Source organism: Mustela lutreola, chromosome 9 (genome assembly GCF_030435805.1).
Source record: "Mustela lutreola isolate mMusLut2 chromosome 9, mMusLut2.pri, whole genome shotgun sequence".
Classification (NCBI taxonomy): domain Eukaryota; kingdom Metazoa; phylum Chordata; class Mammalia; order Carnivora; family Mustelidae; genus Mustela; species Mustela lutreola.
In genome coordinates, this window is record NC_081298.1 from 74,445,286 (window position 1) to 74,459,737 (window position 14,452).

General features: G+C 37.4%; 1 protein-coding gene across 25 annotated transcripts in view; it reads right to left on the minus strand.

Moving 5' to 3' along the window:
* Positions 1-14,452, minus strand: part of NRXN1 (neurexin 1) — a 1,178,968-nt gene that overhangs the window by 169,880 nt on the left and 994,636 nt on the right. For all 25 annotated transcript variants that reach the window (XM_059134785.1, XM_059134801.1, XM_059134774.1 and 22 more), the window contains one exon: positions 1,277-1,448. In XM_059134785.1, the coding sequence (XP_058990768.1) occupies positions 1,277-1,448 (172 nt within the window). The remainder of the gene's footprint in view (positions 1-1,276; positions 1,449-14,452) is intronic.

The following is a 14,452-nucleotide window of genomic DNA, read 5'->3' on the forward strand; positions in this document are numbered from 1 at the left end:
AAATATTTGCAAAGCTCCAGATTTACAGAACAGTTCTGAAAGGAGGTTTGAAGATGCAGATATTTTTAAATCAGAAAAGGTCCAGAAGGGCATCACAGACATTTCATTAGACATTTCCTAATCATGAGTCAATACCAAGAAAAATTAATCTTTATTTAATAAAGTTAGTTATTTCTTCAAATTATTTCTGCCAAGAAACTAAAACTTGTAACAGATGCTTGTGCACATTTTGGTAACCATTTTTACTGTACAAATGAAAACTTCCTCCTATAGTCTGTCTTTATACTATATATACTATATATACTTTATATGCTATAAATCTGTTGTATAAATCAGTTGTAAATGCAAAAGGGGCAGAGAGAAATGAGGTTGATGTTTTTAGTAACCTCTTTTGTACTAAAACATAAAGAGGATAATAAATGAAGTAAAATAACCACTATACTTTTAATTTGTATTTTACTTAAAAATAAGTAAAATACAAATTAAAAATAACATGTTTGTTTTTTTTTTAATTGAGACTATATGCAACTCCAGGTAACATTGGCCTAAGTTTCTCATCTACTGCTTTTGTTTCAATAATGTAGACCTGACAAAGCTGATTAACAATAAAAAAGGTGATTTTTATTTTATCAATAATAGCTTGATATTCATGTTATAGACTTGAAATGAGTAATGCTAGTGTCATAGAATCCTTGTGAAACTCCCATATGGTTATATGACAGTGAAAACAAGTTTCAGTTAGTTACATGTTTTTATAACTGGTGATTTATAGTACTATATATTGTTCCTTTACTATTTCTCTGTTTGTTCCATGGCCCTCCTGCAGCTTTCATGCGTTTCAGCTCTGTACCACCAGCAAAGGAACCACCTGGTCCTATTTTCTTTCAGAGAAAAGTGTGTAATATTCCTTCCCTGACTTTTAAATTTTAACTTTGTTACTTTTGACAAAGCCTTTCCTTTGTTCAAATGCAAAGATCCAGTAAAAAAGAAGCTTTGACATGTCGTGCCTTTTATGTGTGCATTTTTCTGGTTTTCACTGATGTCCTGAATTTTGCAAACGATACCGTGTGCCTTCAAGTTTTCCTATAAAATGTCATTTGTACACTGTATCAAGAACAGTTTAGGACAGCATTACATTCACATGATTTTAAAGTCCAATAAATACTTGATGGTTTCTCAGAAAACCCACAATTTGGTGAAACGGACGCAAAATACTGCTTTGTTTTCCAGTTTGCTTTTCACAAAATGTTCTCCCAGTTCCCATTCACTGGCTTACCTGCAGGGTAACGCTCGATCACTGGCCAGCTGTCCACCTGTAACGTGGCATTGCCACCACTCCTCGTAAAACGGACTACATGGTATTTCCCATCGTTAATGATTGCATTGGACTCCTCAATGGCGATGTCATCTGTCCCAACATTAAATTTAACTCCAATTTTTCCTTGGTGCTGGAAGGGAGGAAGGGACAAAAAGAGTTGTATGAAGTTATACTGATTAGTCAGCATGTAATAAGAATTAACTGCAGGAAAAAAATAAGAATTTCCACTCTTGCCAACTTTTGTTCAACATAGTATTGAAACTCCTAGCCACAGAAAGTAGGCAAGAAAAAAAGCAAAAGTCATCCAAATTACAAGGAAGAAGTAAAACTGTCACTATTTGCAGATGATAAAACATTATATATAGCAACCCCCCCAAAAGTCCATTAAAAATCTGTTAGAATAAACGAGTTTGGTAAAATTGCAGGATATAAAATCAATAGACAAAAAATGTCTTGTTTTTCTTTACACTAATAATGAACTATCAGAAGGGGAAATAAAGAAAACAATTCCTTTTACAATTATATCAAAGAGAATAATATGCATGGGTATAAATTTGATCAAGGAGATGAAAGACCTTTATACTGAAAACTTTAAGACATTAATGACATGAACTGATGAAAACACAAATAAATGGAAAGAAATTTCATGTTTGTGGATGAGAATAAATAATATTGTTATGATATCTATACAACCCAAAGAATTATGCAGATGTAATGCAATCCCTGTTAATTCTAGTGGTATTTTTCAAAGAAATAGAGCAAAGAATCATAAAATTTACATGGAACCGCAAAAGATCCTGAATAGCCAAGCCAGTCCTGAGGAAGTACAACAAAGCTGGAGACATCATGCACCCTGATTTCAAACTATATTACTTAGCTACAGTAATTAAAACACTATAGCATTGGCATTAAAAACAGATACACAGATCAATGAAATAGAATAGAGAGCCCAGAAATAAGCCACACATATATGACCAATTAATTTACAACGAAGGAGCCAAGAATATATAATGGGGAAAGAACAGTCTCTTCAACACACAGCACTGGGAAAACTGGACAGCCATATGTAAAAGGATGAAACTGGACCACTGTCTTACACCATACCCAAAAATTAACTTAAAATGTCCTAAAGACTTGAACATAAGACCTGAAATCATAAAAATCCTAGAAGACAACATAGACAGTATGCTCCATGATACAGGTCTTGGTGATGGTTTTTTTAATCTCACAGGAAAAGCAAAAACAAATAAGGAGGACCACAGAAAACTAAAAAAACAAAAACAAAACAAAACAAAAAAAAACAACCTTCTGCATACCAAAGGAAACCACCAACAAAATGAAAAGGCAGTTTACTGGATGGGAGAAAATAACTGCAAATCATGTATCTGATAAAGGTTGACATTAAAAATATATAAAGAATTCATGCAATCCAATAGCAACAAAACATTCCAATTTAAAAGTGAGCAAAAATCTAAAATGACATATTTCTAAAGACATACAGATGGCCAACCAATACATAAAAAGATGCCCATCATAATCATTAGGAAAATGCAAATTAAATCCATACTGACATATCACTTCACACCTGTTTGAATGGCTATTATCAAAAGGCAAGAAATAACCAGTGTTGGTGAAGATATGAAGAAAAGAAAATGCTTTGCACTGCTGATGTGAATGTAAGTTGGTACAACCACAATGAAAAACACTATGGAGGTTCTTCAAAAAATTAGAAATAGAACTATTTTCCAGGTATATTTCCAAAGGTATGTACCCAAAGGAAACAAAAACACTAATTTGGAAAAATATATGCACCCCGTGTTCACTGTGGCAATATTTATAATAGCCAAGACATGGAAATAACCTAAGGATCCATAAATGGATGAAAGAATAAAGACATCATGGTATATATAATGGAATATTATTCAGTCATTAAAAATGACACCTTGCCATTTACAACAATATACATAGACCTCAAGGACATTTTGCTAAGTGACATAACAGAGAATGACTAACACTGTTTGATCTCTCTTATACGTGGGATCTAAAACAAGCAAACGAACAAACAACACACCAAGTTTGTAGACACAGAATAGACTGGTGACTACAAGAGGCCGGGGATGAAGGGTAGCAGAGATAGCTGAACTGTTATTTTTTCCAGCTTAGTTCAAATAAATTAAATAAAAAGTAAAAGCAGAGATTCAGAGATAAATATGTGTGTGGGGTGTGTGTGTGTGTGTGTGTATAAAAATCATGTGTGTGTGTGTGAGAGAGAGAAGCTACTTCCTTCAAGACAGTTACAGTTCCGTTAAGTTAATCTTGGGGTTTTTTTTGGTAACTATATAATATTTAGGTCCTCTAAGAGGCATTTTTTTCTTGTCATTTAGTTACCCCCCACCCATCCTCCTAATCTCTGTTCGAGGAAACCACAGATTTAAACAAAAAATTATATACAGTGTATTGTTTGAGAATATGATTCAGACAACAACTGCTTTTCTCCAATTTTACTTTTGAAAAATTCATTTTTCAAAATGAAAATCTTGCTTCACTAGAAGCAAGATTCTTGACATTTGGGTCAATCTGGAGCATCTATTTCATGGATGATTGATATGCCAACAGAAACACTTTCAAGAGAACTCCCAGAGGTTGCCACAGAAAAGGTGCCCAGCTGCTTGTGTGGAAGGACATCCTGTCATGTCTTTAACACACCTCCTTCACTCCACTCTTTCCATCTCCCAGTTCAAAAGGCTTGAAATTCTCTCCTTTAATAACTGATAAAATTGCAGTAATAAGTCTGTTTAGAGCCAAATGATAACTACTCATAATAGAGAAAAAGCAGTCTCAGGGGTATGGGGCACACAGACAAGCATTTAGCAAGTACAATTTCTTAGTCTTTATTCACAAAAAGAGTCATCAAATGCTGAGAGCCTGAAACTTACTCAATTTCTTTTTAGAGATGATGAAACTATGACACAGGGCAGTACAACGACTTGTTCAAGGACATGTAACTTAATAGACAGGTAGTAGAATTCAGTCCCTCATTTTTGGTTTATATCTAAGCCATGCAGTTATCTAAAATTAAACTTCCTCTCTGAATTATGCAAAGCAGCATTAAAATCATTCTAAGTGCAGTTTGTTACTGTTAACTTTAGAATTCCATACTATAAGGCAGTGAAGAGAAGCATGTGCTTATGTCCTCTGCCTCGGAGAAGCATTCTTAACAGCAGGGCTGTCAGCTCAAACATGTGCTCAGCTGATTTGTAAAGCATGTGGATTTGCCCTTAATCATTAGCACAGAATACCCACACTGCAAAACCCCCTCCGAGTAGATAACCTCAAACTGTCTTCAGCTTACCTTTCATTAAGCCTCAGTTGAGAGAAACATGGGGGAAGAGGGATCTAAATGACATAAAAATCTTTGTATTCATGTAGAAATTTACAATCAGAATATCAGAAAACCTGAAGATTTGGACCACATCCTCTTAACCTCTCCCTGGATTCTCATCATTGAACTAGGCAGTAAGAGTATGGGATCCACCTACACTCAAGAGTTATTTTAAGAAAATCTTGTACAAAACCGCATCATATAAATGGAAGGATCTGAAGATGTTTTTTGGGACATCGCTCATTGTACCCTTCATATTGACAGGCAAAATGTTCCCGTTTTTCTTTTTCTGCTTCTTACTATCTATATAGGATCTCTTTCTTATATTTAGTGAGTATGGACTTTGTGTGTTTGGATTTGTTTTAGGCTTGCTGGGCAATATGACTTAAGATCACCTTTCCTTTCTGACTTTGGTTCTTAGGAAATGCAAAATCAAAGAGTAGGGCAATTTTAAAAGCTACATAGACTTCAGGTGTACTGTTTTCCCTTGGACTTATTTTTAATGTCTACCATATTTCTCATAATCCCTACTTTAAAATCTATACCATTGTAAGGCATTTTGGTTTTCTGTAGAATGATTCCAGGGATAAACAAACAGCAAGATTCTCACGAAAACTAAAATGTAGAGACATTTTTTAGATATTTTTTCCACACAGGTCTTTTGTGCAAGCAATCATTATTTCCTGATTTTCGCAGAATTCCAATTTGTTCATTTTCAGTAAATTGTTTAAGATGGTATATATTTTTAACACATGTGTGAAATAGCTCCACAGGGGGAAAATTAGGAACCATATTTAAGAGATCTGTTGTTATCTTTATTTAACAAACACCTTATAGTGTTCCGAGGACTTTACAAATATTAACACTGGTATTTCTCATAACAGTACCTCATGAGAGAGGTACTGTTTTATCTCCATTTGACAGATGAGGGAAGTAAAGCACCGAGTGATTAGGTAACTTGGCTAAGGTCACACAGCTAGAAAGAGAAAAATTGTGATTCAGGCCCAAGCAGTCTCACACTAGAGTTTGTGCTCCTAAAGATTACACTAGGTTGAATTTGAGGCATATTGGGTCATCCTATAGCATATCTGGTTAATCTAGCTGTTCTTCGCTACCTGTTTTGTCTTTCCTGCTAGAGTAGGAGCACCACGGAGTCTCATACTGTGCTTTTCAGATTGCACACATGTACCAATCAATATGTGTTTTAAATAATTTTGTAGAAGACAATAGCAACTGATTTGTAGATGTTATAGGATGTTAAAATGGACTTTTTTTTCTTAACTTCAGCTGCAATCTTGAGATGATAGTAAGTCACAAAACAGATTGCTAAGAACACTGACAACTGTTTTGGGGACCCTGATTTATTACCTATTTTCAGATCATTAAAGAAGTGAGAAAGGCCAAGAAGAGTTGGATAACTGGAAGAGGATTTTTGGAGACAACTAGGTTGTGATGTGATTTGCATGTACTTCTGAGGTAGGAAGTTACTTTTCCCTTGTCTCAGGTGCAAAGGAAAGTGATTTCAAGGAAACATCTCAGAAAGTTTGATACTTGTCTCCTGGAACATGGTGGCAGTGGCAGGGGTACTCAGCAATCCCAGTTGCTCCTTCCTGGGATTGAATTCTTGTCTAAGAAGTAATCAAGGAAGAGAACAATGGCTGGCTGTTGCTCTGATACTAGAGCAAAGACATATTACTGCATCTGTGCATCAGAGTTTATTAGAACAAATGACATGTGAGCACTACCCATGGACCATGGGTTAAAGGGCCAGAACAGAATTGTGTTGTATTGCATCCAATGGTAGGGCTGGGGTGGTGGGGAGGGCAAGTGGTGAAAACAACTCAACAGAAAGAATCTGAAGTTGCAATGGTGGATGGCCAGGGACTGAGGGAGAAACCCAGCTGAAGGAGGTGCATTTACCTACCTCAGGTAACTATAGGTAAAGAAAGTCCAATGATGTGGTTAAAAACACTAATGATCCCACTAAAATATTCCCCAAAAGTGGCCCCCAGAGTCAGTTTTCAGTATAGACTAAGCCCAGATAGATGGCTTCTATCATATTAGCCATGGTCAAGGAGAACACATATCTCCTCTTCCTTTTCCTGCTTCATGTCTGGAGGAGTCAGGAAGGAGGAAGAGAAATGAACATCACTGAAACAAGAGGAGAAACGACCTCTTCCCTCATTCCGTTTATCCAGCATCTCTGAGGCAGCCCACGCAGGGACAATAAACTGGCTTTAACTGAAGTTGTACTTATTATTACAAAGGAGTGAACTCAAGTTCCTTTCTATGTGTAAGAGTGAATGGGTGACTTTTTTTACTATCTAAGAGTGACAAAAGTAGTGTTGAGACTTTCCCTGGACTTCCTGGGGTCAGGAAGAAATATTCCTCAGGACAGCAGATTTAAATTCCTGTTGCGTTGTAGGAATCAGTCCTTTCAACATAACAACTGCATGAAAATGTTAGTTACTCTGGAGGTGTCCACTGTTTCAGGGTTCCTTCTATTATAAGCATGTTTCTTATCACAGACAGACTGAAAGAAATTCTTAAAGTTCCTTAATTGTTCTGATAGGAAGGCCACAAGAGTCTCTTATTATCAGAGTTCTCATTATTAATGAGATTCAAGTTCTGTGAATAGAAGCAATAAAATCCTAGAGCTACAAAATGTACAAACTCTGAAAAAAAAGTCCCTTTACCTTGTCCCTAATTTTTTCAGCAAAATGAAATGTAAAATGAGAATTTTCTAGAATACAGAAATCCCCAGATTCTGCAGGTATTCATTTCTTGCAACATAAAAACAAAAAAAAACCAAACTATTAAGGAACAATGAGGGTTTGTGATGCTTGGAGAGTTTCTGACTTTTAATCTATGCCCATCCTTTCCTGGATATGTTGATTTGGTCCTTTGACTTCCAAAACCTTTAACATTTCATGAATTCAAACTCCAGCCAGTTAGAACAGAACTGCAATACCTCCAAAGTAGGTTCAGACAACAGACTCCACATGAAATCAGACATAATTTACCCTACCCAGGCTGCATCAAGCCATTGAGTCCATATTTTTCCTGAAAATAAATTAAAAAATGCACATAAAAGGGCACCTGAGTGGCACAGTCAGTTAAGCATTCGACTTTCTTCTCTTGGTTTCAGCTCGGGCCATGATCTCATGGTCATGTTATCGAGTTCTGTGTCGGATGTTGCACCCAGCTCAGTCTGCTTAGGACTCTCTCCTTCTACACCTCCCCAGTTACCTGCTGCCATCTACCCTCCCTGGATCATGTTAATCTGTCTAAAATAATAAATAAATCTTTACAAATGCACATAAACCACAAAATATTAACATGAAGTGTTTTTAGAGGGCCAGCATTTCTGATACCATTCAGAAACTGCGAATATGAGACTCGAGGCAAGATGGCGGAGGAGTAGCAGACTGAAATGAAATCAGATCCCAGGAGTTCAGCTAGATGGGTACCGAACACCTACAAACTCAACAGGAGATAGAAAAGAAGCAAAGCAGCAATTCTAGGAGCAGAAATACGACCACTTTCTGAAAGGTAGTAAGTGTGGAGAAGAGAATCCGAAATGATGGGAAGATAGACCGTGGTGGGGAGGGGCCGGATCCCAGGAAGCAGTGGAGCAGTGAAGGAAAGAATCCAAACTTTTAGAGTCTGCCCCACTGTGGGACATCACTCCAGAGGCTCAGTTTGGGGGTGGAGCCCTCACGGGGACAGTGTGGTCTCAGGTCCCGCAGGTAACAGAAAGATCGTGGATGTCTGAGTGCAGCAGAGCTCCTAGGGATTGGAGCGGGGAAGCCAGCTACAGAGATGGAGGCAAGGAGTGAGCTTTCAGCTCAGGGTTACCTTAAACTGTGATCCAAGGGACAGTCGGAAAACTGCTCTTTCAGCAGGGACCCCACAGTTTGCTGATCCAGGGAGACTCACCTTTCTCCTCCAAGCAGTGCAGCAGGAATCTGCTGGAATTGGAGACTCCAAATGGGGCTGTGCACCAAGAGAAAGACATGCTCAGTCACAGGCTGGGTGAGCTCGGAGTGTCCGGAAAACAGGGAGACCGGAGTGACTGACCACTTTTCTCTGGGGCCGCACTGAGGAGTGGGGCCCCAGCTCTCGGCTACTCCGGACTAGAGACTGGAAGGCTGCCATTTTCATTCCTGTCCTCCAGAATCTACGGAAAGCGTTCAGGGAACAAAAGCTCCCTAGAACAAACCCGAGCAGATTACTTAGCCTGGTTCCGGCAAGGGCAGTGCAATTCCGCCTAGGGCAATGACATTTGAGAATCACTGCAACAGGCTCTTCCCCCAGAACATTCAGCAAGAACATCCAGCCAAGACCAAGCTCACAGATCAAGGAGAACAGTGGAATTCCAGAGGAGGGGAAAGCAAAACATGGAATTCTCCCCATGGTCCTTTAGTCTTGCAAAGTTAAATTATATTTGTTTTAATTTTACTTTTTCTTATTCTATTTTTTTTATCTTTTCCACTTTCCTTTTCTAACATTTTTTAACCAGTTTATCTTAATAATACTTTCCTGAAAAAAAAAACCTTTTTAAACCTTCATTATTATAGTCATATTTTATCCTTCATTGTATTTAACCTTATTTTTTGTATACATATTGGGTTATTTATTTTTCTAAAAAATTTTGGGATACAATTCCTTCTAATAGATCAAAATATACCCTAAATCTAGCATAGGGCTTTGTTCTAGTCTCCAGCATGAGCACATTCTCTCTACTTTTTTTTTTCTTTTTCCAACCAACTTATCTTATCAATTCCTTTTTTAGAATTTTTTTTAAATTTTCATCTTTACAATCATATTCCATCCCTTCATCATGTTTACCCTTATTTTTGTATATATATATGTTTTTCTTTCATTAAACTTTTGGGAGGTAGATTCTTCTAAAGACCAAAATATACCCCAAATCAAGTGGGTGGCTCTGTTCTATTCACTATATATATATATATATACATACATACACACACACACAAATATATATATATGTATGTGTATATATGTATATACATATATATGTAAAACTTTTATATAAATATATATATAATTATAATTATGTAATTTTCCCACGTTTGCCCCCTTTCTTCTCCCCCCGATTTGGGGTCTCTTCTGAATTGGTTAGCATACATTTTTCTGGGGTCTTTGCCACCGTTTCAGTATTCTTATTCTCTTGTTCATATATTCCTATCTGGATAAAATGACAAGGCATAAAAACTCACCACAAACAAAAGAATGAGAGGCAGTAGCAACAGCTAGGGATCTAATCAATAGGACATTGGTAATATGTCATATCTAGAGTTCAGAATGATTCTCAAGGTGATAGCTGGGCTTGAAAGAGGCATGGAAGATATTAGAGAAACCTGTCTGGAGAAATAAAATCCCTTTCTGGAGAAATAAAAAACTAAAATCTAATCAAGTTGACATTTTAAAAGCTATTAATGAGGTATAATAAAAAATGGAGGCTCTTAGTGCTAGGATAAATGAGGTAGAAGAGAGAAATAGTGATATAGAAGACCAAATGATGGAGAATGAAGAAGCTGAGCAAAAGAGAGACAACTACTGGACCATGAGGGGAGAATTTGAGAGAGAAGTGATACTGTAAGATGAAACAATATTAAAATAATTGGGGTTCTAGAATAAGAAGAAAGAGAGAGGGGGTAGAAGGTATAGTGGAGCAAATTATAGTAGAGATTTTCCCTAATTTGGCAAAGGGAACAAGCATCAAAATCCAGGAGGCATAGAGAACACCCCTCAAAATCAATAAAAATTAGATCACACCCCAACATCTCATAGTAAAACTTAAAAGTCTTAGCGACAAAGAGAAAATCCTGAAAGCAGCCCGGGACAAGAAGCCAATAACATACAATGGTAAAAATATTAGACTAGCAGCAGAATTATCCACAGAGACCTGGCAGGCCAGAAAGAACTGGCATGATATATTCAAAGCATTAAGTGAGAAAAAATATGCATCCATGAATACTATATCCAGCTAGGCTATCATTGAAAACAGAAGGAGAGATACAAAGATTCCAGGACAAACCAAAACTAAAAGAATTTGCAAACACCAAAGCAGCCCTATAGGAAATATTGAAAGGGGTCCTCTAAGCAAAGAGAGAGGCTAAAAGTAGTAGACCAGAAAAAAACAGAGATAATATACAGTAACAGTCACCTTACAGGCAATACAATGGCACTAAATTCATATCTTCCAATAGTTACCCTGAATGTATATGGGCTAAATGCCCCAATCAAGATATACAGGGTATCAGAATGGATAAAAAACCAAAACCCATCAATATGCTGTCTATAAAAAACCTCATTTGATTCCCAAAGACACCTCCAGATTTAAAGTGAGGGGGTGGAGAACCATTTACCATGCTAATGGACATCAAAAGAAAGCTGGGGTGGCAATCTTTACATCAGATCAATTATATTTTAAGCCAAGGACTATAATAAGAGCTGAGGAAGGATACTATATCATACTCAAAGGGTCTTTCCAACAAGGAGATCTAACAGTTTTAAATATCTATGCCCCTAATATGGGAGCAGCCAAGTATATAAACCAATTAATAACAAAATCAAAGAAACACATCGACAATAATACGATAATAAAGAATTTGTGGTATATGTGTGTGTGTGTGTGTATACACACATACAATGGAATATTATACAACCATCAAAAATGAAATCTTGGGGAGTCTGGGTTGCTCGGTGGATTAAGCCTCTAAGCCTCTGCCTTCAGCTCAGGTGATGAACTCGGGGTCCTTGGATCGAGCCCTGTATCCAGCTTTCTGCTCAGTGGGGAGCCTCCTTCCCCTTCTCTTTCTGCCTGCCTCTCTACCTACTTGTGATCTCTCTCTGTCAAATAAATAAATAAAATCTTTTTAAAATGTTTTAAAAATGAAATCTTGCCATTTGTAGTGATGTGGATGGAACTAGAATGTATTATGCTAAATGAAATAACTGAATCAGAGAAAGACAATTATCCTATGATCTCCCTGATATGAGGGATTTGAGAGGCAGAGTTGGGGGTTTGAGGGGTAGGGAAGGAAAAAATGAAACAAGGTGGGAACGGGAGGGAGACAAACCAAAAGAGACTCTTAACCTCACAAAACAAACTGAGGGTTGCTGGGGGGGAGGAGGTAGGGAAAGGGTGGTTGGGTTATGGACTTTTGGGAGGGTATGTGATATGGTGAGTGTTGAGAAATGTGTAATTCTGACAATTCACAAACCTGTACCCCTGGGGCAAATAATACATTATATGTTAATAAAATAATAATTTAAAAAATAGAAACTGTAAATATTCTCAAACACACCCCTCCCATATTGACAGAAGAGCAAGTCATTTCAATTATATAAATTATAAAGCTTGCTAAACTTTCTTGCCAAAGGATAATTACAAGTTAGAAGAACCCATTTCAAATTCTTATTCTCTGGGATTAAATGTGATTGTGTCTGGCAAATTCTCATGAATATTGTATTAGCAAAACCAGCAGTAATTTCACTGGACATGTACTGATATTTCAGCATTGTATCTTGCTTGAAATAGATAACTGGCTCACATACAATTTCAAAAATCTATTATGAGAATATCAGTAACAAGGCATTTATAATTTAATGAGGTCTTTCCATGGATTCATTAAATAAATAGTGACAAAGGTAATTATTGATTTTTTCACGAAAGCTCATTTCTGAATAAGGATTATATTATTAAACCAAGTTAAAAAGAAACATGAAAGGTGACACTGGAAAGGAACTAGAAAGTTCTAACAAGTGGCACCATAGTTTCATGCACCTTTTAGTTCCATCTATAATCACATATTCACTTGAAAAATATTTATTTTAACCAGGAATATGATTTAATGGTATACTTGTTATCTTGGGCATACTTCAAGAAAGAGGTGGCTGTATGTTAAAGATGCTGGTCTATTTCAATCTGTATGCATACAAAATAGGTAAAACAGAATACAGAAATGTACAGATTTATCCTATCTGTGGCATACAGATATGTCCACTGATTTTTTTTTCTCCTATTCTGGGGATGTTATGTAGAATTGTATAGCTCAAGGGAAACAACCAAAAATGAAAAACAAAAGCTTCCATTAGTTTCATGTGTTTATCATACTTTTAGAGTATCAAAGTACAAACAAGATGAACAAGGGTGCAAGCCAGAATGGCATGTGGATCAGCAAGGACACTTGCTTCTGGTCTATAAGCTTCTGTTGTGCAACACGATAACAGTCCTATACCCCAGGGACTCACTTTGGGTAAAACTTGACAATGCCTTCAAATATACTGAATGCTTGCGCTCATTTCAGAATATGGAACCAACTCCCAGGGTCCAATTTTACATCGTCAACTGAAATGGGGGTTAGGCTGAATGTTGTATTTTGTTCCTCCAGAGACTGATCCTCACCAGGGAACAGAGCTTTTAGGGCCTGAGGGGGACTCTGGGGCCTAAAGTCACTGTTGCCAGAATAACTAACACCTTAGAGTGTGTCAGACAGCCACTGTGCTCTCACCTCGAAACAAACAGATGGGTTTGGAGAATTGCTACTTTAACCCAAAAACATTTCCAAATGAAAGACTAAGAGGTCTCCCTACCTGATAGAGACTGTGTTTACCAATCTAGATATATTTTTGCTCTAGTTCTCTCAACCTGGCACTGAGCTGGAACTGCACTACCCCCACCCCCTAAATAAAACACACACATCATCATCATCATTTCAAGAATAAGAAGGTACTGCTACCTTGTCTCCCACTTTCCCCACTGAATAATATTTTTTATTCATTTAGCTGATATATGTCATATATGGAATATATGACATGCATCTTGCATTGGGCTAGGTGTGCAGACAGTGCAAACATGTAAAGTGCATTCTCTGTCCCACAGGAAGTTTTCAGTCAAATCAAGAAGACAAGTCATACATGCAAATATTCACACCCAGAAACCAGTTGAGGGAGCAGCAAGGAGGAGCAGGGTGCACTGTGAGGAACTGCTCTCAAGTGCCTCAGGGAGCCTCTGAATGTGTCGCAGGAGCAAATCAGCATGCAAACAATTGTAATACAGCTAGTGGATACCAAACACACTCAGGGACACAGGAGATATCTTGTCGCCTATCTTCCAGGGGGTTGCATCCCAGAGCGCTGGCGTGCAATCCATTGAGCTCTAGATGATTTATCACTTAAAACTCCCAGCCAACCTGAAGACTGAGTGCTACTTTTTTTCCTGTTTACTCAGAGTTTAAAAACAATGTGTCCCAAAATCATACTGCTAAGAAATATCGGTGCTGGGACCGGATCATGACGGAGGGGCTTTCTGAAAAAGAATGACTTCAAAGGTGTCCATGTTCTGGGAAAAGACCTTGAAGCCAAAGCATGCTCAGAGAGCTGAGTCAGGAAGAGGACGGGAGCAGCAAAGTGCATCTTTCTTTTTGGCTAATCACATCTCATAGCACCACACAGCAAGGAATCAGAAATGGGAGAGATCATCAGTGATGCCCCTTTAGAAAGATCTCAGTTAGGGGTAATACCTTTTAGAAAGCAGTACTTTCATTTTCCTATCAAATCTCTCTTATGGGTAGTATGCTTTTTCCAATCCATCCCCAGTCTACAGAACTGGAAAGTTCCTTTGATTTCATGAAACTATATCCTGGACAGTGATACTATCTTCTTTGAGGCTTATTCTCATCTCTTGGTCCTGAGAGTATCTAATACTCTGTGACAATCCT